The sequence below is a fragment of the Pimephales promelas genome, chromosome 5, assembly GCF_988280905.1.
Source record: "Pimephales promelas chromosome 5, fPimPro1.hap1.1, whole genome shotgun sequence".
NCBI lineage: Eukaryota > Metazoa > Chordata > Actinopteri > Cypriniformes > Leuciscidae > Pimephales > Pimephales promelas.
In genome coordinates, this window is record NC_142773.1 from 37355486 (window position 1) to 37382449 (window position 26964).

Below are 26964 nucleotides of genomic sequence, written 5' to 3' on the forward strand. Positions count from 1 at the left end.
CTTTGGAAATGGCAGCATTTATAACCAACATTAGAGAATCTCTGTCCCACTTATGGGTCATCGATATTTAATGACATATTGTCAAGGTAAACATTTTATTTCAGCACCACAGAATAACAAGGATATCCTTGAATTGTACCGGTTTTGTTATAAAGCATTTAATCCTGACTGATTGCAGTTATAAGTTTGGTGGCAATCTCAAAACTCAACAGGATAAGTCAGGAGACCAAAACAAGTAGGACTTAATCTTATCTACAGTAGTCAACATTTGAAGTGGATCAAAAAAGTTGGGTATTGTTCAAAATGCATGTATAACTTTAATGAAAGGATTTGATCGACTTCAAATGACGACTACTGTATATAGGATGGTTCATGAAATAGGAACAAGTCAGAAATGTTTCTTTTTTCCTGGACAGATAGGAGCGAGGAGGATTGGATCTGAAAGAATGAGTGGTTTTTCTGCCATTACTGTTGCATTTAATTCTGGCACTACTGGTGCATCTACTGCTGGCCCTTCTGGTGCAGAAACCTCCCTCTTTACAACCGGCGCTTCCTTTGGTGGCACAACCACCACTACCTCAGCTGATTCATCCGATTCTGAGAGCAGGCCGCTTCTCGCAGGGTCATGAAGTGCAGTCAGCTTGTGATGTCTGAGGTCATGGATGGTCGGGTGATGTTGGGGTCCAAAGGTGTGTGCATGCAGAAGTTGTTGGATTCGCACTGTGGCATTGCTCGCGGGGTCAACAGTTTGGGTCTGTTATGAAAAAAAAAATAGGTCTATTTAATTTCCTCTAATCTCTGCTTCGGTTAACTCTGAGTTTAAAGTTAGATGTGCAGTGTGTCATTTATGTGCCACTACTGGTGCAAGGCCTTGAATAGCAACATTGACCAAGCTTACTGACTTTGAGGGAAGAGGAGGGAGTGAGTGAAACCATTTTTATGTTTTGGCGTTACACATGGAACATAAATTACACACTTCACCTATCCTATATGATTAATGTTTTGGTTGTTTGTAACATTAAATGGTATAACTGACCTGCATTTTTTTTGTTTGCATTCATTTAACTTGTCCTAATCATGTCATGTCTACAAGAAAAATGCTTTACTGAAACTTTAACTATATATATATATATATACACACGTTATTAAAAAGTCTAAATTATACAAAAAGCTTATTAGATTAAGGCAGCTATTAAATTGACAAGTGTAAAATAACAAAGAGGTATTTACTGGGCTGAAGATTTTGCAGTCAACATCATTCAGATTGGCAGAACCTTCAGCTCGACAGAGGCCATGAATCTAAAAATAGGCACAAATATGGATTAGACACTTTGAAGTCAACATGAAAGACTGTTCAACCCATTTTGCTTCTGTAATCTGATTTGATTTCTGAGCAAAACAGGATATTCTACAAGAAAGAAATGTAGGACGAGACTTTTATCTGTGGGATTTGACTGGATCATGAAAAGAGGGCATGAGGAATAGAGCCAGGCAGTTGGACGGAGTGGGGTTTGAAAAAAGGGCTTGGTGAAATCATCTGAAAAGTAAAGTTGCTTCAAAGGTGGAGCACCAATGTCTTATGCACAATAGATCAGGAAGGTGTTTAGGTTAATAGAGTCATCTACTCCGGCCAGCTGAACACTAGCCAAACTCTCTCTCCCTCAAGACATTTAAATATTCTTACAGCAACAGTGTGATTCTGAGGGATGCATATGTCATCATCATAACTTGTGCAGTTAGTCCCAATTATGGCATATTCTGCAAAGTATTTGGGTCCACCACTGACAATCTGAAAAAAAGTAGAAAACAGTACCATATTATCTATAGGGAGCTTTATTTTCTAATAATAACTTATTCTGATATACCATTTACATTACCTGGGATGCCATTCGTCCAATTTCAAGGAGTGCAAACTTGTTTAGCGTATTGTTTTTATTGAAACTATCTAAAGACTTTTCAATGAGTTGGAGGCCATCTGTGTCATTAAATGGAACGAGGCTAGGGCAGCCTAGGCATTCATCCTCTGATTCTAGATACAACAACAACAAAAAACAAAGTCTCCTTTCCCAATCAGATGACAAAAAGTGCATTTGTTTAATTGTTGTGTGTCCTCTTACCTGTTTCGGTTTTACACTTGAATGCCACAACAGACAGACCTTGAGTTGTATTTGTCAGGGCAAAATCACAATCTGCTTCAACAGCCTAGACAAGGACCAGATCCTTTTAGATAAATGCAACATACGACATATTTTCAATAAAGTTAACTGAACAGATCTCACCGTAGTTCGCTTTTGTCTGACTGGACACAGGCTCACTGGTGTTGGATCCAAGACGTGACATGTAGTTTCCAGCAAATCCAACTCCAGAAGATACGTGTCTGGCTGACCTGGCTATACAAAGAGACTTTTAAATATTAAAACCCTATTTATGCCTGTAATAAAATGTGTGGATTGATATATTGACATCCCAAGTGTGCAACAAATGAACATTTATATGAAACATTTCCGAAAATCTCATGAAACTGCACAGGTCTCGTATTCTTAAAAAAGCTTAGTGGATCATGAGCATCGATTGTCATACCTTGGAGAGGATCTTGATTTCCTCAATGCGATTCAGGGCATATTTGTAACCGTGGGTGTGCTGAGCGTTGAGGAAATCCTGTGCCACCAGAGCTGCCGTTTCAGCCTCCGGGGAATCACAGGGAGCCAAGCTGAAAGTGGACATCACCCCCTGAGCCCAAGAGCCCATTACCAGGAGCCCAAGAACAGCCACTTTAACCAAGATTTGCATGCTGAACAGCAATAACCTGAACGCCCGAAGCAAAGACTATATGCGTATAGAAGGTGGCAGAGTTTGGTTTGTTGTGTGTGTATATTTATATACATATATACGCTGTACTTTAGTCGTGACGACATTCCGACTTCTGTTACGTAAATGACACCAATGAACCATCTTTGAGTGCCAATATAAACATAACTGTGTAATTTGAGTGGGTGTTCAAATTAAAGGTTGGTTTGGGGAAGCAGGGGTGCTTTTAAACTTTGACCATGTCCTGATAAAACACACATGTATAGAACCTGATTGAAGTCAGTCCAGTCAGCTTTACATCCAGTTATTCTTCAGTTGTGTTATTTTTTAATGAATCCACACCACATGTGGTATTTAAAAATGTAAAAAGAAAAGCTAAAGCCTTATGTTTGACTCACTTTTTTTTGCAAAAGTTTAAATGTCAGATTTCAAGCATTTTTAGAAAGATGCCTCCAAGTGTGTTTTTGCTGTTGCTGGTGCTTATCAAACAGCCAGCAATGAAAAGCAAACATAACTTAATGTAAACTTGTTTTTCTGAAGAGCCTCTATTTGCCTGAGTATTGAAGAAATCCTACTACCAGTGGTCAGCAATATGAGGGATGTTATTTAATGTTGGCCATTACCAGTCTCTGTTAATCTCTGTGATATTCTCAAAAAATAAAATAAAAAATAACAGCCATTCAACAATCAACACAGACATTTAAATACTTCAAATTTAAGTTTGAAACCTGTTGTCAATCTTGGATTTATAATCAAAGCCAAAACTATAATATACACAGGTGCTGCATAGAAACAACTAAATATTAATTGAATGCTCTTATTTTTGTGATTAGTTTATTAGATTTCAAAACTAAATCTGCAAAATGGGGTAAAATAATGGAAAGCTAATAAAGTCATTTAATCATTGATACTGTATATAAAAGGCTAGGATTGCATATTTACTTCAAAAAATAACATTAAACATCAAAATACATTCATAAATCAGAACACCAGTTGATAAAAAAATCATTTTATGATGGGATTAAAAATCATATATCGGTTTTCTCATTGTTTGGTTCTTAAACTACATTTGATTCAGAAAACCGACTCATAATGTTAATATTTAAAGGGGAGCAATTATGACCATTTTGAAATGCATGATTTTGTTTTTGGGGTCTACTAAAATATGATTGATTTTTTAAAAATGCCTTAATTTACACATATTTGACATTTTTGCAACACCTCTTTTCATAGTCTGTCAGTAAAGTGCTGGGGTGCGTTTCCCAAAAGCATCGTTAGCTAACTATGTTCATAAGTTCCGTCATTATCAGCATAGTTCAACGAGTCGATGTTTCCCGAAACCATTGTTCCAACAAACATTCGCAAACAGCATCGCAAAGTTGTGTGGTTGGAACGACAGCTCTTAACCTGTGGTTAAATGCATAGTGGTTGCTGGTTGAATGGGATTGTTTTGGTTGGATGGGTTGTTTTGTGATTGGTCAACTGCTTAGAGTGTGTTTGTGTCCATTCAACATCACCTCACATCTTCCTCAAGAGTCCTCAGAGTGTCTGTTTTGGAAGTGTTTTTAGTCCTAGTCATCATTGGCTGCGTTCCACTCAACCTCTGGGTCATCATCTAAACGCAAAATGAGGTATGACAACAGCTGGAAGATATTCTGCCACAGGAGCAGGAACACATAGACGTAGAAGTCACTGACGTCAATCTGACAGTGGTCACCAGCAAAGCTCATCTCGCACACACACAGGAACCTGTTGATCAGGTTACGGCAGAAGCCTCCGTTAAGGCAGGGGTCAGATGCACATTCATCCAGCTCCAGCTCGCACCTGTCAAAGAAGATCAGTCATCTCAGATGGAGAGATTGACACAGTGAAGAGCTATCTTATGGCACATTACAAACAGTAGGCAGAAAAAAACTAGGTTTGCCCTTAAAGGAGTAGTGCACGTTTGAAAAAAACTTTTGCTGATGATTTACTCACCCCCATGTCATCCAAAATGTCCATGTCTTTCTTTCTTCAGTCGAAAAGAAATTAAGGTTTTTGATGAAAACTTTCCAGGATTTTTCTCCATATAATGCACTTTACTGGTAACCAATCGGTTCAAGGTCCAAAAGACAGTTTCAGCAGGGTTCTCAAGTCTCACGCATTGGCCGTGAGACACACTCATTTCGACCGGTTCACACGCTCACACGCCACACTGTGTATTTCTCACGCTGAAAAGGCAATGCCAACCAAGTTGTCCTGGCTGAAAGCTTTCTAACGTTGTATACGAGGCGCAGGCAAACAAAGTGAAGTTTCCTGCCGCCAGCGCGTATCTCCGCCAGATTGCGTTCGTTACTAGGCAACATATATGCGCGCTGCGTGCACCACTGATCTATACATGACATCATAGACATATATGTCTATGACATGACATGTCATTCAGTAGCGCGAACACACAGAAATGGACGGAACATCCTCGGCCACCGTAAGTTCGTTACTAGGTAACCAACAACATCGCGCGAACACATGTGTCGTGATGGAGAAGAAGGTCAGTTGGAAGAAGCTCGTCTAACATTTTTGGGCTAGAACATTTAATATGTAGCCCATCGTACAGTATTATTGATGCAGTCAAAAACTCTACAACTACTTTGCAACCAGGCTCAGTTTGGCTATCTTACGTTATCTGAAACTAAGAGAAATGTTAGTGGGTATGGAAAGGAATGAAGATTTACTGATTTTATTTTAAATTATATTATACTGTAATATTAATAGTCTTTCTAGTTACATTAAGGATGAATTACAGCAGATTGCTCTGGGTAATATTTAATCATTGTCATAATGTTGCATTTGTATTTTTCAAAGATGTCAGGAAAAAAGCAGAAAATATTTTGTCATTTTGGGCACCAAAGGTAAGCCCCCTAAAAAGGTTGCCAAATTAGAGGAGGAGACAGTGGAAGAGTTGGTGCACTCTAATCTGTCCATTTGTTCTCAATGTCCCACCACACAATAAATCATTCGTCTAGATAGAAGACGCATTCAAAAATCAAAATGCAATTTTTAAAGATTTGTTTGAAACTGTTTGGAGCAATTTGTTATATTTTTGGTTAGCTATATTTGTAATACTGCATTAAAGAGTATTTGATGTGATGAATTGCTCTGTCATTTATCAGATTTACTAATTGTTATAATTTTAATTTGTTCTGGTTAATTATGAACAATGGGTAAAATTGGGGGCGGGGATGGGTGGGGCGGGGCTTCATTATGGCTCCTCCCCTAACCGCGTGTGATCTCACTCCAAGCTTTTGCTCAAACTTGAGAACCCTGGTTTCAGTGCAGCTTCAAAGGGCTTTAAACGATTCCAGACGATGAATAAGGGTCTTATCAAGCGAAACGATCGCTCATTTAATAAATAAATAACAAAAGTTTAAGTTTTATAAGCTCAAATGGTCACCTTGCTCTGTTCTGTGATGTGCGTTCGTGACTCTTCTGTTCGAACTCGTTCATCAAAATGAATGAATCTTTTCCCGAGTCATTTTGTTCATTAAACGAACGAAACTAACAAATTGACTCGGAAAAAGATTTGTTCATTTTGCGCTAGTGATGCGCGGGTCGGCTATTTTTCCAACCCGCGAGTCCCGCTTTTATGAAATTATTTGGCTCGCCCAAGCCCGGACCGCACCACTGTCTCTATTTTTACAACCCGCCTCGCCCCGCACCAGCGACCGTTAAATAGACGTAGTAGCTACTAGGCATTGTAATGTAAATGAAAACAGCCTTTATTTCAGCCTGAAAGTGCTTGGAAACATCGCCTTGTAAACTGCCAACTACAGACGATTATGAATGTGAACCATAAATCAGGTCATATTAATAAACATTTTCAACATTTACAAAACAGCATTTGTATTCATTTAATAGGCTAAACCATTTTTTTTATTTCTTAGACCCCACAAATATGTCTTGACATGCTGGAAGTGCCCATTTTGTGGCGCTACTGTTTGTATATTTTCACACGAGTTGCACTTCAGGTAACGTCAAACTGTTGTCTCCTGCTGCAACTACTTATGGGAAGAACCGCTCCCAAACATTAGATTAGCAGCCTGACCTTTTTTTCTTTTAAATATGTATATTCCTGACCTCAATTTCTCCCGCACCTCGTCTTCAATCTTCACTTATATTTCTCCGTTGCTGTTGTTGTCGTCGTCGAGGCTGGCGGCGGGCGCTTGGCGCGCCGCTTTCGTGACGGGTCACGTGACACCAAAGGTTTGGGAACCTCGCGCAAGTTACGTTGCTATGGCAATCGTATTGTAACCTTATCAAATAACCTTAAAAAATATGAAAATAGATATTTCCAAATGTTTAATATAGGCTGGAAATTACAAGCAACACACATGGATAAAAAAAATATGAATGAACCGCCCCAACCTCCCCGCAAATAAAGTGACAATTTCTTTACCCGCCCCCACCCGACCCGCGGGTTGACATGAGGATGAGTAAATTATCAGCAAAAGTTTTTTGAAAAGTGAACTACTCCTTTAAGTTTTTGTTGAGAGAGAAAATAGCACACTTCTCATCAATAGGTTTTCACCTATTCACGTGTTATCACATTAATTGAACCTCTGTGGTTTAATATTTTTACCATTGTCCGGTGAATCCAGGTAGACATTCACAATTATCTTCTACAGAGGAGCAATTCCCACCATTGAAGCAACTGTAGTTCCATCTCTCATTCCCACAGAAAGACACAGGCAGTTTAGGGTATCTAGAGAAAAATATGATAAAGGGATGAGGCTTGGTACAGACTTCATTTTTGACTTACTACAGGTCTGTTCTATTAACACTTCAGGCCTGTTCACTCCAAGAATGATAACTATAAAGATAACTTGATTAGCATCCACATCAATGCACAATATCTTTGTTTATTGTAAGTGCACGCTGTAGTTAAGTTGTCAAGCTTTTTAAAGCAGTATGGATTCTGATTGGCTGATCAATGTTTTTATCTTTTTAGTCAACTAGAAAATATTGCTGGGAAAGTGATTCCAATAATATTGTTACTCTGTGCCATTATTGTTATAGGACTCTTATTGTATACTTTTAAATTAGAGTGATTTTGAAACTATGCGCCCTATGCGCCAGGCGTGATGCAAGCGTTTTTTTGCTAGTTTCAGCCCAACGCAGTTATCATTTTCCCATCCTGCGTTATGTTTTTTAAATAGCAAATGAAATTCCGCCCATTTGTGCGCCCATTGGTGTGCTGATCTGAAAACGAGGTGTGTTCAGACGCACTGGTGCCGCGTTTTTATTTTTTAATTTTTTTTATAAATAGAGTAATTTTTCTAGCCAATCAGAAACGCTCTCTGCCATCAATTACTTTGCTTTTTCGGGCTGGCTAATATCGGTTGGCTGGGGTTTTCAAACATCCAAACAGACTTCTAATATGATCACCCCCTTGTGAAGGACCATTTCTAACATGTAAAGGCTTTGGCTTACAGCACCTTTAATGCATATTGTAAGAAGTCAAACTCACGGAAACCTGTCGATATACCATGGAAGTTCTGGAACTCTCTCCCTGAAACAGAAATGGAATTTAACACGCAAATATCCAAGAATGTCAACACTTCAAGATATTGCAGAAGAACTTGTGTGTCGAAAGATGCATCGGAGGGATGAGCATGGGGAACATCATCACCTGCAGTAAGGTCCTGTCGTGTTTCTCGGACAGAGACATGCGTAGCGTTTCAGTCCTCTTAGGCATGTTCCACCATTGCTGCACTTGTGATTCGCACATACGTCGACCACCATTTCACAGTGTCGGCCGGTGTAGCCCACATCACACGAGCACTCATATCCTGCTGACACCCCTCTGCAGGCTCCATGAACACAAGGGTTTGAGGCACAAGTGTCTACAGTCAGTTCACAGAGTTGGCCATCCCAATCAGATGGGCAATGGCACTTGAAAAGGTTGAACAGATCTTCACAAACCCCACCATTTTGGCATGGGTCAGGCTCACAGACATTAGATCCCCAGCAGCCAATGTAGGGAGTTGCAGATGTTCTCAGAAAGTGCTCTTCCTGGGGCCTGGGAAGGTTCATCTCCATGTCGCTGTAATATGGCAATGCAAGGCCACCAATCTCCACCAAACCAAGACAGCCAGCGAAGTTGTCCTCCGAATTGGGTCCCAACCCCCCTAAGATGATGTCCACATCTTCTCTCAGGAAATCCAGATCTTCTGAGGCTGTAATTGAGATGGAGGGTTTCTCCCAGTCCTCATCCAGAACCAGTCTCCATCTGGATGACTCTAAGGCTGGATTGTCCATGCTGAAATCTGCCCTGTGCCACTGTCCATCACTAACCAGGTCCGGACTGTGTATATACAAATAGGGGGATAGTTCTTCTCCCTGCAGCTCTAAAACTACATGTCCATCTTGGATAGAAATGGTAATAAATTGAGCATCCCGCTCAGCATGTAGTAGAGTCGCGTTCTGCTGCCTGGTACGGAAATGTATTGAAATGCTGCTGAGATATCGCTTTATTTTTCCATTACCACGATAGGTGATTATGTGGCTGTCACTTTGGAGGCTGACATTGACCACACCTGCAAAGCGAGCAGGAAAGAAGCATCAATCAACTCTTTACTTAAGATAATCTATTTCTCCAAAGCTCTTTCATTGCAAATATATAAACATATATAACCAGAATTTACATATACATCCACGATTATGTTTCCATAAGCGACTGCATATCTTATTTGCCTTCAAAAGCTGTTCAGTATTTCACACTTTTTACATTAAAGTTTACTTACTTGGATTAAACAGATTTTTTGGCAAAGTTTTGTCTCAATTTATCAATGTAGACACAGTACCAGTGTTATTTTAGTATCATACTATCAATGTTTATATACTATATATATATATATATATATATATATAATTTTTTTTTCAGTTAGTGATTATTTTATTTCAAGTAAAGTTTTCATTAACATATAATTATTATAATTAGCAGTGTTATTATTACTACTACTACTAATAATAATTATATTAAATCAAAACAAAAATGAATATTTCTAAATAGTTATAATTATTAATATTATTATTGTTGTAGTTAATGATAACAATAATAATAACAATATTAAATCAAATAGCTGAACAATTAGCTGAAACAAAACAAAAAATAGATATATTTGTTTATTGTATGTAGGCTAAAGTTTTCATTGTTTCTTCATGGGAATAATTATAAAGAATATACATTTAGTTATGCCAAGCCCTAAAATACTTTATCTAGTAGAAATTATGCGAGTAAAAAAAAATCTTCATCCTTAATCCTTATTCAGTAAAACACACAAAAATGCCACAGGACCTTTGATCATTGTTGTAAAAAAAGACAATTGTGGTCCTGGAACCAGAACGACTGGTCTAAAATTATAATTCACAATTCATCTAGTTATGTTTAGTCTGATGAATTTCCACTTGTCATTTAAAAGATGATTAAATCAAAAGGGATTTAAAGGATCCTAAAGGTGCTGCCAGTTTCAGCAGGCATAAATAAACAGACCCCCTTTTTTCTTTTTACCTCCAAAGTGTAAGCCCTCAGCACCATATTTAATTTCACGCTTCATTAACACGCTTCATGCAATGCTTTAGGGCAGAAAATATGGCTTGGCAAATCCAACAAAGGATAATCTTTCAAGGCTTTCATAAATCCTCTAGTATATCTACTAGGGGTGTAATAGCATATCATGTCACAATATAACGGAATTGAAAAATGCAACAATATGTATCGTGGATAGTGACAATGTGTATTGTGTATAGTTCACCAAAAATGAAAGTTTATGGAGTTTTGGTGTCAGTAATACATTAAAGTACTATATATATTGATGATTATAATGTTTAATAATGCAATGGGGACATATTTGTGGGTCCTGACAATGCCAAATGTCTAATGTTACCAGTAAAAAGTGGCCAACATTGTTTCAAATATATCTACTCAGTAATATAGTGCAAGCATATTCATCTAAAATAATTCTGTTTTCAGCTTCAAATTCATGAATATTTTTATTCTGCCGTGTCACCACTGTCCTGTGCATTGGGTTACCAGCACCAAGTCCAAGCATATTCATTTACACCCACAATGTAACACCAAGTTTAGCATTTTAATCAACAGTGCATTTTTGATAACCTTTTACCATATGTCTTGGAGTATCACCATTAATATATTGTGAGTTCAGTATCATGATATGTATCGAATCGTATCGTTACACCCCTAATAGCTACACATGACAATTAGCAATTATATATCTGAACTTGAGGATATGTTCTATAGATGTATTAATACTTTTTTCCTTACAGTTCAGATACTCCTCTTGGAACATTTACATAATTATACTTACATTCAAAACCCTGAGTGTGTGCTTGACACATGGCAGCGGTGGGACATGGGGACAGCTCACACCATTTGACTTCCTCGCAGCGTTGCCCTGCCGTATTAGGTGGGCAACTGCACGTGAAATCATCCCACATGGAGTAGCACACACCTCCATTCAAGCAGGGATTGATCTAGAAGATATACACACAATCATTCATTACAGTACATACTGTCCTTTTAAACAAAAATCAAGTTTCATTCACATGTTAAATCTTCAATTTCACTTAATATTTGTTTGCTTTTTTTTAGGAGTGTTTCTCAAACTGCTGTCCACAGGCCCTTGGGGTCTGTCTCAAACAGCAAAATGGTCTAACACGTCTTCCTGAATTACGAACACAGTGAGTGAATTATGTAATAATTCATAATATATGATTATTTATCAAAAGATTCGTAATATTTGAAGTTTACAAAATAGTCAAACATATTTCGAACATTAAGCCAATTTCTAAAAAGGTTTGGATTAAACAAAGCATAATTATTCCCGAATTACAAAAATTCTGAATGTTGTGATCATTCATACTCTGTAAAACAATCAAGATTTGTAATCACAACATTATTTCTTTTGTCAAATCAACTTAAATACTTCATTTTTTTAAGTTAAACCAACAATATGTTTTTACAGTGTAATACTACATGAACATTTTTATAGTATAATAGTTATAAAGTTTATCAAAGCAAATTTATAAAAGTATAACGTTAATCCAGAATTGTGAATGACGTAACAAGTCATAATACAAGAATATTTATTAAATATTTCATAATATGAATAAAGTTGACAAAATATCAAAACGATTAAACAAATTTAGGATGTTTAGCACCTTTCTAAAAAGGTTTGGTTGAAGTCAAGTATCATCCAGAATTTTAAATATTGTGGGGTGATCATTCATAATACTTGAACATTTATGAAAGTCTTGCATACTTCTAAAAGGGTTTAAATGTGGACAAATTCAAGCATTAATATTCCAGAACAGTGAACACTCTAAATTATGTAAATATTCATCATATTTGAATATTCATTAAGTCATTCAAAATATTCAAACAAATACTGTTGCTGATAATTTCGAAACGAGTGCTAATTCTGACAATTGTTTATGCTAAGAAACCATCGAAATACGTTTTTCCCCATTATTTCGGTACCACCCAGCCTAAACGGCAGATAAAAGCAAAATATACTATTCACTTTTCATGTCGACCAGATCAACCTTTTCTGTCAGTTAGATATTTTCCTGTCCAGAATAAGCTGCAAATTGGACCACACTTTATAGCAGAGGCGCTATAGATCTGCAAACGTCACTTACACTGCAGGAGTCGTCGCCAGTGCAGCCGCGTGTGACTTTCAGCAAACTCTCGAGCCTGTAGGAGCTCACCGGGACACTAACTGGGTAGAACTGCAGGCGCCTGCCATTCATACGGAGGTCTTGGATACAGCCCTTAAAGTATCCCCCAAAGGCTAGCGATGCACGGCGATCCGCTAAGCCTCCCACGTGTACTGCGTCCCCAGCCTGGACCAGCACGCGACGGATAGGGACGCGACCCTGGCTCTTAGCAGACATAAACAGGGACAGGGATTCCAGTTCCACAAGCACAGTTATGAGATGAAAGTGGCCATCGTTGACCACTTCCCTTCCTAGCAGGCTTTCAAAGTTGTTGATCTGAACTTTGACCTTGCCATTGTCCAGCCAGACACGGAGGTACTGACTGGTGCTGTTGGAGAGGACGAGGAGCAGGCCCTGTGAGCGGCGCGTGCGGACGAACATGGACACGGTAGTGCTGTCACCTGGGTCGTCTTCATCCACCCTGAACAGAGCGTGGCTCTCCAAATCTTCATTGCCAAACCTCGCAGCAACATACTCTACGAAATCAAATAGATCAGATGAGTGCATAATAATAATATGTAACAAACAAAATGGAACATTTCTAAATATAAAGTTATTAACATTATAAAAAATATGTCATTATTATTAGTAGCATTTTTTATTATTATTATGATTTCAAATAAAATATAACAAAATTAAATATATTCTAAAGAGTTATAATTATCATTACTATAGAAAATATAGTGTTGATAATAAAAACAATAATGTTGTTAATAATAACAACAACAACTATAATCATCTAAATAAAATGTGACAGTCAAATGTAACAAAATGGAAAGAATTATTATTAATATAAATACATTAATTATAAAAATAATATTAAGACAAACAGTCAAATATGACAAAATTGAATATTTCTAAATTTAGTAATACTTATTCGTAGTATTCAAAGGGTTTGTATTTTTATTATATAAATGTTAATATTATTTATTTTTTATCAAATATTATTCATTCTGCTCTATTATAAAAAAATAATAACAATAATAAAAATAAAATGTAACAGTAAAATGCAACAAAATGGAAATAATCGTTTTACTACAGCAAAAAATTATTACAACAATAATAAAACAAATATATGTAAAATAATTAACAATATTATAATACATTTTTATTATTGTTGTGGTGGTTGTAATAATAATAATAATAATAAGACAATTATGACTAAATGGAATGCTTCTAAACATAGAGTTCAAAAAATATGTTCTGTCAAAAATATTTGTTTTCCTCACTTACAGAGATTTAATAAATCACTGCAACAGCTTTCTTGGCAGGATAGGTCTAATTTAAAGTTAGCATGGATTAAACGTGCCTTTTTATATCACGTTTCTATAATCCACAGTTCAGGTGTGGCTGATTTTATCCTTCGCTTGGCTGTCCTTCTGCTTTGGCATGTTTACGTCTGGGTGTTGTAGAAGTGTTTCGTTTAGCGCTCTAATCTCATTCTATCTCTTGGGACTAAATTTGACCCTCTGAGGGGCGCTAAATTTAGATTCTTTGCTGAGCAGTGACGTTGTTGTAGAGATAAATGGTGATCAGGAAAGATTAAATGTTTTTTAAATGTTCATTTACTCCATCTCATTTCGTTCCAAACCTGTATGAGTTTCTTTCTTCTGTTGAACACAAAAACAGACATTTTGAAGATGTCTGTAATCAAACAGTTGATGAACCCAGTTGACTTTCTTTTCTTATTATGGAATTCAATGGGGTCCATCAACTGTTTGATTACAAAATATCTTCTGTTGTGTTTAGCAGAAGAAAGAAACTCATACAGGTTTGGAACGACACTAAAGCCACACTTAAAAATGTGTAAATGTCATTGCATATATCAAAATAAATGACAATTAATTAAAGCAAGACAGCACAATCACACTTTTCACTTAGAAAGAAGTTTGTGTTGTTTTAAATGATACATTTTCAAACGAACACTTTCAGGTTTCAACATTAATGGATCATAAGTTCATATGTGATAAACTACACTCTGTTAGGGCGACTATGTGTACATGTGTACACTATGTGTATGGCTGCACCAGTGTGTTGTGATTGGTCAACCGCTGAGTGTGTTTAGGAAATATCATTTCAGTTATTTAAAGTTATTTCAGTTATTTATTCAGTTATTTCAGTTATGTCTTTCTTTCTTCAGTTGAAAAGAAATTAAGGTTTATGATCAAAACATTCCAGGATTTTTTCCATATAATGCACTTCAATGGGAACCAAACGGTTCAAGGTTCAAATGAGAGTTTCAGTGAAAACTGCAAACTGTTCAAAGGGCTTTAAACGACACCAGACGATGAATAAGGGTCTTATCAAGCGAAACGATCGGTCATTTAAAAAATAAATTAAAAAGTTGAAGTTTAATAATCTCAAATGCTTGCCTTGCTCTGCTCTGTGATGCGCGTTCATGACTCTCCTGTTCAAACTCGTTTATCAAAATGAACAAATCTTTTTTGGAGTCATGACACGAAGGGTCCTAGATAAGACCCTTATTCATCGTCTGGTGTCGTTTAAAGCGCTTTGAAGCTGCACCGAAACTCTCATTTGGACCTTGAACCGTTTGGTTCCCAGTGAAGTCCATTATATGGAGAAAATCCTGGAATGTTTTCATCAAAAACCTTAATTTCTTTTCGACTGAAGAAAGAAAGACGTGGACATCTTGGATGACATGGGGGTGAGTAAATTATCAGCAAAAGTTATTTTTAAAAGTGAACTACTCCCTTAAATGAGGAATATTGTGAGGTGTACTTTCTCGCAAAAAAACTTAAGACTGCAATAGAGGCGTTTCAGGGATTTCAGAAACAGTGCGAGCTGATACAGAGAATAACTCTCTTCTTTGGAGTGACTTTGTGTTTTGTAACTTAGCAGACATTTTTCATTCTCAAACAGCAACATTACTAAACTAAACTAAGTTGAAAATGCAAAAAAAATAGGTCCTCTTTAATCTACAATTCTACATGAAGTCCAACCCATACCTTGTTTACAAGTAAACTGGAGAAGGAAAAAAAAAAAGATCATACCCTCTAAACAGTTCTTTCCCTCGTAAGGCCGATGACATTCACAGCTAAAACTCCTCCATCCTGTCTTGACACATCTGCCTCTGTTCTGGCACGGGTTTTCCTTGCATTGGTCCCAGTCACCACAGTCCTGTTTCACATTAAATTGCCTAATGGGAGCCCTCTGTCCCAATCCAGGCACCACTATGCGTGAATCCAACCACACATCCCGCATACATCCCAGAAAGCTTGAACCAGCCCCTTGTTCCCCTCTTCCGCCAATGTAGAGATTCTGCATCACAGTCAACTCGGATAGACCTGAACCTAATTCGGGCTCTGCTTGATCTATCTGAACTTCCATGACACACAAGTCTCCAGGACAAGACGGGTCACTAAGACTCAGCCCAAACATGCTGTTGTGCAGCGAGGCCTTCGCCGTGTGCCAGCGGCCGTCGGAAACCCTCGCTGGGAGCTCTAGAAGAACGCTTTCGGTGTCCTGGGCTCGCTGCAATGTATGCCGTAGTTTTCCATCCACTAACTCCAGGGTAAGAAGCTGATCTTCAACTTGGCACTGGAGCAGAGTGGCCTCTTCCTGCAATGTGCGAAAACTCAGAGTGACATTCAAGGGCTCAAAAGCGTCAGTGAGGATGGTCTGCACCTGGATAAATCCACTTTCTTCAAAAGAGAAGGTGGTGGACGTCTGGCACTTTGTTCCAGTGAAGCCCTCAGGGCAGATGCAGCTGTATCGATGTCGTCCTTTGTCCAGGTATGGATGGCAAGTGGCCCCGTTCTGGCACCAATGACGCTCACAGCCCAGCAGGACCACCATGCAGTTCGGCCCCCCATAGAGGTGTCCATTATAGCGCTCTTGGGAACATTGACATTTGTATTGTCCATCCTGATTCACGCACACACCACCATTCATGCACAGGTTTGGATCACACCCACTGGTGACTCCTGAGGCAGAGAAGAAACAAGTTTCAAGACTTTGCATGAACATTATCAATACTGGTTGACTTCATATCTGACCTGGAGATATCACGTTCACTCAAAAATGGGAATGACGTCATCTACTCATCCATCATGTCGTTACAAACCTGTATGACTTTATTCTCTTCCCACATCAGAAGATTGAAAACATTTGCAGCTGTTTGATGTTTTGGACCCCATTGACTTTTATTATATGGATTGAGACATTTTTGGGCCTTTCATCTCCATGACTCATGCATGTTTGGACCGACACAAGGATGAGTAACTGATAACAGAATTTTTGTTTAAAACATGTTACACATTATGTTTCTGGGCATGACAATTTGAGAGAAAATCGTCAACAAGAATTTCAGATTTCCAAAATATTTGCTATGTTCTTTTAATGACAGCATCACTGTAAAAAAAAAAAAACAACTTTCATTTTGTCAAACAAAGACTATTTTAGGCTGATTGAACTATTGAATTTAGAAAAAGTTCAAAATTAAATATAGTCACCTCACCTTATTAAATAGCGTGTGTTTTTGCTCAAACATGGGGACTTATGACATAAATATTTGAATTAGAATACAAAATAAAAATGTTCTACATCACTGTTATATAATGTTAATGCTCAGCTTAATTTAAAATTACTATTGCACTTGGATTCACCAGTAAAAAACTTTTTTTTGTTTATCAAAATTATTATATTATGTTTGATAAAAGAACAGACCAACTTTAATTGTTAAGTTGATACAACAAAAAGTTTTCTTAACTTATGATTTTTCATGCTGCACGAACTGCAAAAGGTAAAAAAAAAATAAAATAATAATGTTCAAAATCATCCAGAAAGCATCTTGAGTTTTTATGGAAGCAAGCCAATTACATACATCTAAAGACACACATCTGTTAAAATGTGAGGATTGATGCAAGAAAAGCATTATGCATTCTTAGACTTATTCCACAATGTTATTAACAATAATCATCAACAAAAAGTACAAACAAGCAGGTTTCTAATGGTATCCAGAACTACCCCACAAGATACAACTGTTATTACCTGCATACAGCAACAGTATCATCCAGAAACATATGGCCGCACTTGACATGATTTTAGTTGTATACAGACAGGACACCTAAAACAAGCTCTGAAGAAGGCAGGGCAGCTTCGTAAAACACCATTACCGCCAGAGACTTCCTTAGCTCGTCTTCATTCATCTGTGTTTAGGACTGACTGGCTTCGGTGGGTTCACAGCAAGTCTTGGGATTATGGTAATGCACTTACATGTGTAATGAACTGGTGTGAAGCCAGGGACAGGATAGGTCTCAAAGGCTAATCTGAGAGACTCACGCATCCACACCTTATGGCAGCTCTCTAACAAGACACATCTACATGCAGTTATTAACTAATCTTAAGGCATTTTTCTTTACACCGTTAAGTTAAGGTTGCTCTGTGCCTGCTCAAAATTCGGTGTAAAGATTCAATATAGCATAAAAACAGACAAAATTATGCCCGCTCTGACTCGCCTAAACAAGATAACATGTCTGTGTACATGCATTTATGCCACCAAATTGCCTTCAGTGCTGTGCTTTGTTGAAGAAATTTTTCCATTAAACAGTCGAATTTATAAAGCCAGCATCAGCTATTATGATTTGAATGAATTCTGAATTATGACGAGTTGGTGAACGCGGTGGACGCTACAATCAGAAAGAAAATTGGCCTGAAGTTTATTTAATGGTTTAAAATACTAGCCATAAAAAGTAGGCAAACAGAATGTTATTTTGCAACAAAACTGTTTACTGGCATATTCTTAAGGCTTACCTGCTGCGCTGAGGCAAAGTTGGAATCGGTTGGAATCAGTTGGAATCGGTTGGAAGAATAGCCTCGAACACCGGCGTGACTCGCGAGACAGAATCCAAACTCTATGACTGTAAAGAAACTAAAATATTGCATAACATTTGTCTCTGTATTGGCCAATTCGCATTTAAAATGTGTAAAATAATAAATAATGTTCCAACTTTTGACTGGTCGAACTTTTGTTGATATTTACAATTGTATTTGTTTGTTTATTTATTTATTTATTACTATTCTATATTGCCTAAATAACATAGGCTGCATATTTACAATGAAAACATCATATTTAATATATATTTATAATCCAATTAAATTGTGTGTGCATTCAGCAAATAGGCAACTACATTACCCATAATGCTACGCGTCTAATGGACTATCGTTGCGCGGTCATTGTTATTCAATTTATTTTGGTTATTATTTATAAATGAAAATAATACATTATCAACTTTCATTAAATTACAAGTTATACATAGGAGTTATTATCGGTGGAGGAATTCGCTTTATACGTAAACCAATGAAACAGGAAGATGTTTCGCCTTTAGCCAATGACAAAACAGCTTGTTTAGACGTCGGAGCCCTGGACGATGGAAAAAGGACACACTTCGCGTCTTATAACCTTATAATTTTGTTTGTTTGTATACAAAGGAAAAACAATACACCTCTCCAAAACACCACCGCATGTTTAATCTTTTTTAAAGGTAAGACTGGAACTGAGAAACAAGTCACTCTTCGCAGTTTGCCATGGGCCATTTTAGGGTCGTTTGTCAACGCACTCCTGTTGTGGAGGGGCCCTGTGGGAGCATGACATAATGGGGGGCCGTAAGGGGTAGTTCACTTCAGATTTGCATTGTTCTTATTTGAAGTGCACTAGATTTATGAATGTATGTACATTGTAATGCATGCTGACAGTGTTGTAATGTGTTTGTTTCGTTTATGGCATTTTCCTCACCCAGTGCAAGACTGCACGCGAAACGTCATGATATATGACACTGTCAATGCTTCGTTCTGTCTGAAGTTAACTCCACAAATAGGTTCGACGTGTGACATGATTAAATTATTTTGACAACTGGAAGCGCTGGTATGCATAATCAACTATACTCGTTTATTCTAAATTTGCTCCAGCATGGGACAATATATGCCCCATTCTTTTCGAGCTATTAGATTTTTGTTGTTGTTTCCACTTTGAAACGAACCAGAGATGATTTCTAGGATGTACTTAACATAAATGTGCCATTTATTTGTATTTAAAATGTATTTGTTTTTTGTTTTGACATTTATATTTCCATTATAATGTACGTGAAAGTTTAAATAAACAATAGTAATTATTTTTTAAGTATGTATTACACTGGAGGACAACCTGCAGCTCTTTGTGTGCTGTCATGGCATTCATCATGAACATTACTAAATCTAGTCATTCATAAGAAAAAATTAACAATATATGATGATTTCACATGGCCTCCATCTATTGAAAACCATATTTTGCAGGATATACTATGTGTGTATAATACATATAAATGTATTTTTTTCACCCCAGTTTTGACCAAGTACTAAAGAATCAGTGTTTGTGCCCTGTAAGTCTGTTTTTCAGCTCTAAAAATGGAAGTTTTGTGTTGAAAACCCTAAACATGAAGAAGAAAGTCAGTCCATCCCAGCCGTCAAAAGTGAAGGATATCAGTAGCACAGAAACACAGGAGACAACATGTGATGGACCAACGGCGTGTGATGTCAGCGGCGGTGTTGACGTGGCCAATAAAGATTCTTCGCAGGAAAAGAAGCATCTGCAAATATCCCAAAGTGATGGCTGTTTCCTGAAGTTCTTGAACGAAGACCGTCAGAAACTGCCATCGTTCTGTGACATAACTCTCATGGTCAGTGGGAAGATGTATCATGCCCACAAGGTGGTTTTGGCTTTTGGCAGTGGCTATTTTCATGCCAAATTCAGTGAAAACTCTGAATTGCACCATGTTACCATTGATAACATAGAGGGCTCCACCTTTGGACACTTGCTCAACTTCCTGTACACATCTGAATTTGAAGTTTCAAAAGGCCAGATTCCTGCTCTGAGTGAGGCTGCCTGTTTTCTGGATATGATGGAAGCTGTAAATCTTTTATCAAAGTGGGTGACACCAGCTCAAGCTGATGAAGATAGTGATGTTCAGCAAGTTCCCCAGGAGACCCCAGATGTCCAAACTTCGGTAGGAGCCAAGTGCTCCTTTTGCAGTCGCACATTCTGCTACAAGAAGTCTCTGGAGAATCACCTGGCCAAGACGCACAGCGCTGGTTGCCATGTTGAGGAAGAGCAAAACGTGGCTAGCACATCTGCGGTCACCACCCGCAGATCTGGCCGTCAGAGGAGGACCCCTGCTAAATTTGAGAGCCAGGAGAGCGGAAATGGCCACACCCTGTCTGGAAAACCCAGTCAGAAAGAAAAGGATGACGATGGTACCTTTGAGGAGCAGGAGGAGGAGGATGACGAAAGTGGGGGAGAGCAACAGAATGAGCTGGGAGAGCAAAGTATTAAGGAGGGGCGAGAAGAAAGCTCCAGTGCGGTAGAGGTCGAGGAGGCAGAATGTGAAGATGGTGAGAAGCAAGAGGCTGAACTCAGTGAGGCTGGAGAGCAGACTGAGACCCAGAAGGAGGCCGGACCGAGATCCACTCATGCTGTCGAGGAGCAAAGCCAAGCCACCGAGGTCACCGCTCATGTCTTCCCAGAGGGACTGGCTCCCGTCGTGGTCCAGACCGCTAACAAAAAGACTCTAAAGTGTCCCAAATGTGACAAGACCTTCGATCGGATAGGTGAGAACCGTAAAGGCTGACGGATGTTATCTCTTATTTTATTTAACAATACATTAATAATGCAGGTCAAATATATTGAAACTGTAGTTTAAAACTTAAAGGAGTAGTTCACTTTTAAAAAAACTTTTGCTGATAATTTACTCACCCCCATGTCATCCAAGGTGTCCATGTCATTTCCTCATTTTGTAGGTAAATACGAGAGTCACACCAGAGTACACACCGGAGAAAAACCTTTCCAGTGTGACATCTGTCTTCAGTGCTACTCCACCAAATCAAACCTCACAGTCCACAAGAAGAAACATGACAGTGATACGCCCGTCCAGAGGAAAGAGCACAAATGTCCCTTCTGCAACAAGCTTCATGCCAGCAGGAAGACTCTCAGCAGACACGTGAAGAGGTGAGCGGGCATCCCGTCCCAATCCCGGATTTCACTGAATATGACAAACAAAACACAAAAATCAGAAGAAATACCACATTTTGGTATCCACATATGTATGTACTTGTGAAACTAGAATATTGTTCAAAAGTTAATTTAATTTAGTTAATTCAACTTAAAAGGTGAAACTAATATGGACTCATTACATGCAAAGTGAGATATTTCAAGCCTTTATTTGTAATAATATTGATGATTTTGGATTACAGCTTATGAAAACCCCACATTCAAAATTAGAATATTGTGAACAGGTTTTCAAAATTATAACAAATAAAGACTTGAAATATCTCACTTTGCATGTAATGAGTTTATAACAGTGGTTCCCAACCTTTTTTGATCTGAAAGATCCACATTCCCATAAAAATAGAGATATTTAACACTTAAAGCTGAAATAAACCATCTTTATTCAGTGACTTCCATCGTTTAGTACAGAATGTAAAAAAAGTCTTCACTTTTCTCCACCTTTTATTAATAATACATGAACATGAATACATGGGTGAAAGGCAGCGGTAACAAAAATACATAATTAGCAATAACCAATAAGGCGACGTTATTGCTTGGATTTGAATCAGTACGTTTTACATATAATAAAAGCAAGGATGTTAACAAAAAATTAGTCAATATACTGGCATATTAGTGATATTTTCACAGTTATGGCCTTTCTTGAAATGAAATCCCGAGACCATCAAAAAGTGGTCTCGTGAGTACTACAACACTATCTATTGGAGAAACATGTTTTGCAAAGTCACTTGCTGTAGTTTCCAGTACATCTTCTGGTGTTGTTTTGGTGAAATAGTTTGTTACCTTGCCTTTGTATGTGACCGAAGTCCAACACATTGTCTGCTTACAGATTTCACCCTGACCACCTCCAAGAGTTTCTCACTCAGAAGAAGAAGAAGAGTGAAGGCTGGAAATGTGACGTGAGTCATTTGCCTTATTTACATTCAAATGACCACAAAAAATGCTAACATAAAATTCTGTTTGCATACAATTTAACAGTGGCCTGTATCATTTCTTTAACACTGCTGCTTTTGCAGATCTGTCACAAGTCCTTCAGTCGTCGTCCCCATCTGGAGGAGCACATGATCTTACATTCACAGGACAAACCCTTCAAGTGTGCCTACTGTGACGAGTACTTCAAGTCACGATTTGCCCGGTTGAAGCACCAAGAAAAGTTCCATTTGGGTAAAGCTTTACCTTTCTTTTTTGTGCCAATAAACAGCACCAAAAGTGTTTTAATGTTGACAAAATGTCCAATATCCAGGACCCTTTCCTTGTGACATCTGTGGTCGTCAGTTTAATGACACAGGGAACCGCAAACGTCACATAGAGTGCACACATGGGGGGAAGAGGAAATGGACCTGCTTTCTGTGCGGCAAATCGGTCCGTGAGAGGTATGAAGCTGCTGTTATGCTCAAAACACTGATATTACCAAAACCGAATGCCGATAATGGTTGGATGTTTTATTCATAAACAAGCTCTCTCAGTTAATCTTTGAACATATTTTCAGGACAACCCTCAGAGAGCATCTGAGGATCCATAGCGGGGAAAAACCTCACCTGTGCAGCATCTGCGGACAAAGTTTCCGTCATGGAAGCTCCTACAGGTCTGTGAGGGTGCCGAGACACTACACACAAGAAACATGGTTCACACACCAAAGAAAACGAATTGTGAGAGAATATGTGCTGATGAATAGTTCACTTTGAAATACATTTTTGATGTTTTAGCTTACCTCAAGGGCATCCAAGGTGTGATGTGTTTCCGCAGTATTTTCAATTTTGATATATTTAGGTCAAACCGTTCTTGTCTGTCAATCATATAATGCAGGTCTATGGTCACCACCTCAAAGAGCATGCACAGAGAAGTCCAAATTAAACCTGATTTAATGACTCGTAAATCTAAGTACACGTTGATGGCCTAAGACACGAAACTAGCTGTTTTTGTGAGAAAACGAACAGTATTTATATCGTTTTTACCTCTTGTAACCACAGCCAAGTCCAACTGATCTGAGGGCGCGGGCGATTCGGTCTGTGCAAGCGCTGGAAGTGATCTACTATTTTTATTCTATGTTTTTCTATTTTAATATATTTTAAAATGTAATTTATTACTGTGATCAAAGCTGCATCATTACTCCAGTCTTCAGAGTCACATGATGAAATAGTTCTAATATAATGATGATCTTGCTGCTCAACGTTTCTTATTATCAATGTTAATATTAATCAGTTGTGGAAAAGTTCAAAACAAGAGCATTTATTATGTTAGAGTAGTTTACTTTTAAAAAAACTTTTGCTGATAATTCACTCACCCCCATGTCATCCAAGATGTCCACGTCTTTCTTTCTTCAGTCGAAAAGAAATGAAGGTTTTTGATGAAAACATTCCAGGATTTTCTCCATATAATGGACTTCATTAGGAACCAAACGGTTCCAGACGATGAATAAACCTAAATATTTGAACAAGATTAAAAGTAATTGGAAAGGACAGTTTTATTTATTACCAGTGTTGTTACCTGTTGTTGTGTCTATTTTTTAGACTTCACCTTCGTGTTCATCATGAGGACAAGCGCTATGAATGTGAGGAATGTGGCAAAACCTTCATTCGCCATGATCATCTAAAGAAACACAAAAAAATTCATACAGGTATTTTTCAAAGTTACATTTTTGATTGTGGTCTCAGAAACCCCAGATATAAATTTGAACATACAATAATTTCACACGTGCATTTAATTCAAGGTGGCATAATTTCACCATCTGTTTGTCAGCCATAATGTGATGCCTTAAATGTCCTCACTAGGATTTAAAACTGTCAACCCACCCCCAAAAATGTAAATAATCATTTACTCACCCTTCTGTCGTTTCACAAAAAAGAAGATATTTTGAGGAATGTTGGTTACCAGAGAGTTTTGGTTCCCATTAACTTCCATTGTATGGGCAAAACATATAATGGAATCAATGGGATCTGAAACTGGTTACAAAAATGTTTATTTTCGAATGCCCCTCGTTTTGGACTATTCCTTTAAGGTACTATATGTGTACTATACGCATGTATGTGGGATTAGAGTCTTGTAACTTTTGTTTTGTGTAGGCGAGAGAGCGCATCAGTGTGAAGAGTGTGGAAAATGCTTCCGACGTGCCGATCACCTGACTGTCCATTATAAAAGCATTCACCTGGGAGAGAAGATCTGGCGAAGGTATGTACACACGCACACACACAAATATTGTTTATGAGATGATACATGCGGCCTTTGTTATGCAATACAAGTTGATGTTGGTTGTGTGAGATCTGTGATGTCATGATCATGTACTGTAATTTGACAGGTATAAAGCAGTAGTGCATCAGTGTCAGGTGTGCAAGAAAGAGTTCAGGGGAAAGACCAACCTCATGTCACATTTCAGAACGCATTCAGGTAAAATACGCTACCATTAAAAAGATTGTTTTTCAGAGAGAAATTAATACTTTTATTAATTCAGACAAAACATCAAACAGTTGAATGACTTCAAACTTTTTGACCTCTAAATCTTTAACAGCAAATTTGTAGCATTTCTGCTACACAATTTTTTTCTGATCCGATATTTCTTGATCCTCAGGTGAGAAACCCCACCGGTGTGTGATCTGTAACCAGACCTTCCGCATCAAGAAAACTTTGACCAAACACATGGTCATTCACTCAGACGTACGTCCTTTCAACTGCCCGCACTGCAGTGCTACCTTCAAGCGTAAGGACAAGCTGAAGTACCACGTGGACCACGTTCACAGCGCCCGCCTGCTCGACCAGCAACACCAGAACATGCCCGTGCCCCCCGCTAGCAAGCTGACAGACCCGTTGCCATCAAACGAAACACCTAAACCATACCACAACACGTCTAAGACTGTGCTTCAGAGCGTGGCGGCTGATGTCTGCGTTCCCGTCACACTCGTTCCCGTCCAGATGACTGAGGGCACGGTGCACGGGGCGGCACATGGCGTCCTTCCAGCTGTGAGCCAGCAACAGCAGACGGGCTACCAGTCCGCCACTGACCTAGTGTTCTTAGAGAAGTACACCCTCACGCCTCAGCCCACCAACATAGTGCACCCAGTGCGGCCGGACCAGATGCTGGACCCTCGAGAGCAGTCGTACTTGGGCACGCTGTTGGGACTGGACTCAGCTTCATCTGTACAAAATATGTCTAGTGCCGAACATAGTCATTAATTCGCAGCACGTCAATGCTATTACATGAATTCCTTTTGGTCTCTTTGTGCTGTTCTTAAAGGCGTTGTTCACTCTAAAATGCATTCACAGAAAATAGTTTGGAACGACATGACGGGGAATAAATAATGACAGTGAATTCAAATTTTATTCCTTTAATATTGAAGTAAAGCACTAATAATGAGTTGAGGAATCTATCGTCCACATACATTATGAACTTTGACTCTAAATGGAATCTGTGTGTAATGCTGCGTTCATGTGCTATGGTAATTATGGTAAATGCCAAAAGCCGACGTGGAAAATGCACATGAACACCCCCTCATGTGGTATTTTCCACTGGGCAACTCGTAGAATATTTTGATGGACGAGTTGCCGAGATGAGATAACCTTTGAATTTTTCAAAATGGTGGAGAGCACCGCAAGAGAATGTCATTTTACCATTCACGACCGCAAGAGTCGTGAATGGTAAAAATATATACTATTCATGATCTAGAAAATATATAGCATATTATTTACCTTTTGAGTTTCGATAAATCGTTTTCTTGCTGTTTCAGATGACTTAAGAAATCTAAAATAGTTTTAGCTAAATAAGAGGTCTGGATCTCCATTTTTTTTTTTACCACATTACGACAACAAAAGCACTTGAACGCAACACACTGGTAAATACCAGTTCACAAGTGGAAAATATTATTTTCCATAGCACGTGAACGCAGCATAAATGTCTCCTTTATAAGCCGATTGTGTTCATATTCTGATAGATGCCAACTGCAGTGCCGATGAGTTATTTTATTTGTGTCAAATCATCTTAAGTAATTCACAACCCCTAACCAAAGTTAATGATGAAAACAGCTCTTTTGCTTGTGTTCTTGTAAATAAAGCACTCTCGAACTCTGCGTTCAGGAAGTGATTTTATACTGCTTGTTCCAGTCGTTTGTTGTGTTTTTCTTTTTTGTCTAGTTGCTCAGTCACATGGTGGGATGTTGGAAAAAAGTTTTAGAGACAACAATTAGGCTATGATCACACTCTTTGGGAAACCAGTATTGTTTGCCAAATGAATCGTTATATCTGTTTAAACCTGTAAAGCCTGACGTAGGAAATAATGGTCTGAAAAATACTTTACAATTTAAATAAAATATGTATGGATAATCAAGTAGGCCTACACC

The 26964-nt window shown here is 38.2% G+C and overlaps 4 protein-coding genes across 6 annotated transcripts in view; 1 reads left to right on the plus strand and 3 right to left on the minus strand.

The window, feature by feature from the left end:
- Positions 1 to 50: 50 nt before the first annotated feature.
- ahsga (alpha 2-HS glycoprotein a) lies at positions 51 to 2868 on the minus strand. The gene is made up of 7 exons (XM_039676079.2): positions 2581 to 2868; positions 2280 to 2390; positions 2118 to 2202; positions 1878 to 2029; positions 1685 to 1789; positions 1231 to 1299; positions 51 to 754 (listed from the first exon to the last, which is right to left on the minus strand). Exons 1-7 carry the CDS (start codon positions 2788 to 2790, stop codon positions 389 to 391), a joined length of 1098 nt encoding a protein of 365 aa, XP_039532013.2. The 5' UTR covers positions 2791 to 2868; the 3' UTR covers positions 51 to 388.
- A 269-nt stretch (positions 2869 to 3137) lies between these two features.
- On the minus strand, positions 3138 to 21466 carry LOC120482092 (protein crumbs homolog 1). 3 transcript variants are annotated; one of them, XM_089131429.1, is made up of 9 exons: positions 21329 to 21466; positions 18355 to 18472; positions 15594 to 16526; positions 12505 to 13058; positions 11172 to 11337; positions 8474 to 9380; positions 8312 to 8353; positions 7424 to 7546; positions 3138 to 4632 (listed from the first exon to the last, which is right to left on the minus strand). In XM_089131429.1, the coding sequence occupies exons 1-9, from the start codon at positions 21350 to 21352 to the stop codon at positions 4380 to 4382; spliced, it is 3120 nt and encodes a 1039-aa protein (XP_088987555.1). In that variant the 5' UTR covers positions 21353 to 21466; the 3' UTR covers positions 3138 to 4379. The 3 variants fall into 3 exon arrangements, with proteins under 3 accessions (XP_088987555.1, XP_088987556.1, XP_088987557.1); XM_089131430.1 differs by having other exon boundaries at positions 18355 to 18461; positions 21329 to 21455; XM_089131431.1 differs by lacking the exons at positions 18355 to 18472; positions 21329 to 21466 and having other exon boundaries at positions 15594 to 18341.
- The window catches only part of dvl3a (dishevelled segment polarity protein 3a), a 30357-nt gene continuing 23352 nt past the window's right edge, over positions 19960 to 26964 (minus strand). Inside the window, exons 16-20 of the mRNA XM_039677502.2 lie at positions 24125 to 24226; positions 23922 to 24058; positions 23349 to 23458; positions 23176 to 23243; positions 19960 to 21614 (exon numbers count right to left, since the gene is read on the minus strand). The gene's annotated coding sequence lies outside the window, so the exon portion shown is untranslated. The remainder of the gene's footprint in view (positions 21615 to 23175; positions 23244 to 23348; positions 23459 to 23921; positions 24059 to 24124; positions 24227 to 26964) is intronic.
- Positions 20013 to 26694, plus strand: zbtb41 (zinc finger and BTB domain containing 41). The gene is made up of 10 exons (XM_039676078.2): positions 20013 to 21183; positions 21373 to 21580; positions 22467 to 22536; positions 22654 to 22801; positions 22881 to 23010; positions 23127 to 23222; positions 24148 to 24254; positions 24700 to 24805; positions 24933 to 25021; positions 25203 to 26694. Exons 1-10 carry the CDS (start codon positions 20013 to 20015, stop codon positions 25802 to 25804), a joined length of 2727 nt encoding a protein of 908 aa, XP_039532012.2. The 3' UTR covers positions 25805 to 26694.

Bases quoted from the DNA above. Each gene is read 5' to 3' on its own strand.
- zbtb41 (XM_039676078.2), top strand. From the start codon at position 20,013: ATGAAGAAGAAAGTCAGTCCATCCCAGCCGTCAAAAGTGAAGGATATC. The intron at 22,802-22,880 runs GTAAAGCTTTAC...TCCAATATCCAG, and splicing joins CCAAGAAAAGTTCCATTTGG to GACCCTTTCCTTGTGACATC. The intron at 24,255-24,699 runs GTATTTTTCAAA...TGTTTTGTGTAG, and splicing joins ACACAAAAAAATTCATACAG to GCGAGAGAGCGCATCAGTGT.
- LOC120482092 (XM_089131429.1), bottom strand. From the start codon at position 21,352: ATGGACACCTTGGATGACATGGGG. The intron at 9,381-11,171 runs GTAAGTATAATT...CTCGCTTTGCAG, and splicing joins ACACACTCAGGGTTTTGAAT to GTGTGGTCAATGTCAGCCTC. The intron at 8,354-8,473 runs GTGATGATGTTC...TTTCTGTTTCAG, and splicing joins ACGACAGGACCTTACTGCAG to GGAGAGAGTTCCAGAACTTC.
- ahsga (XM_039676079.2), bottom strand. From the start codon at position 2,790: ATGCAAATCTTGGTTAAAGTGGCTGTTCTTGGGCTCCTGGTAATGGGC. The intron at 2,203-2,279 runs GTGAGATCTGTT...GTCCTTGTCTAG, and splicing joins TCAGACAAAAGCGAACTACG to GCTGTTGAAGCAGATTGTGA. The intron at 2,030-2,117 runs GTAAGAGGACAC...TGTTGTATCTAG, and splicing joins CAAGTGTAAAACCGAAACAG to AATCAGAGGATGAATGCCTA.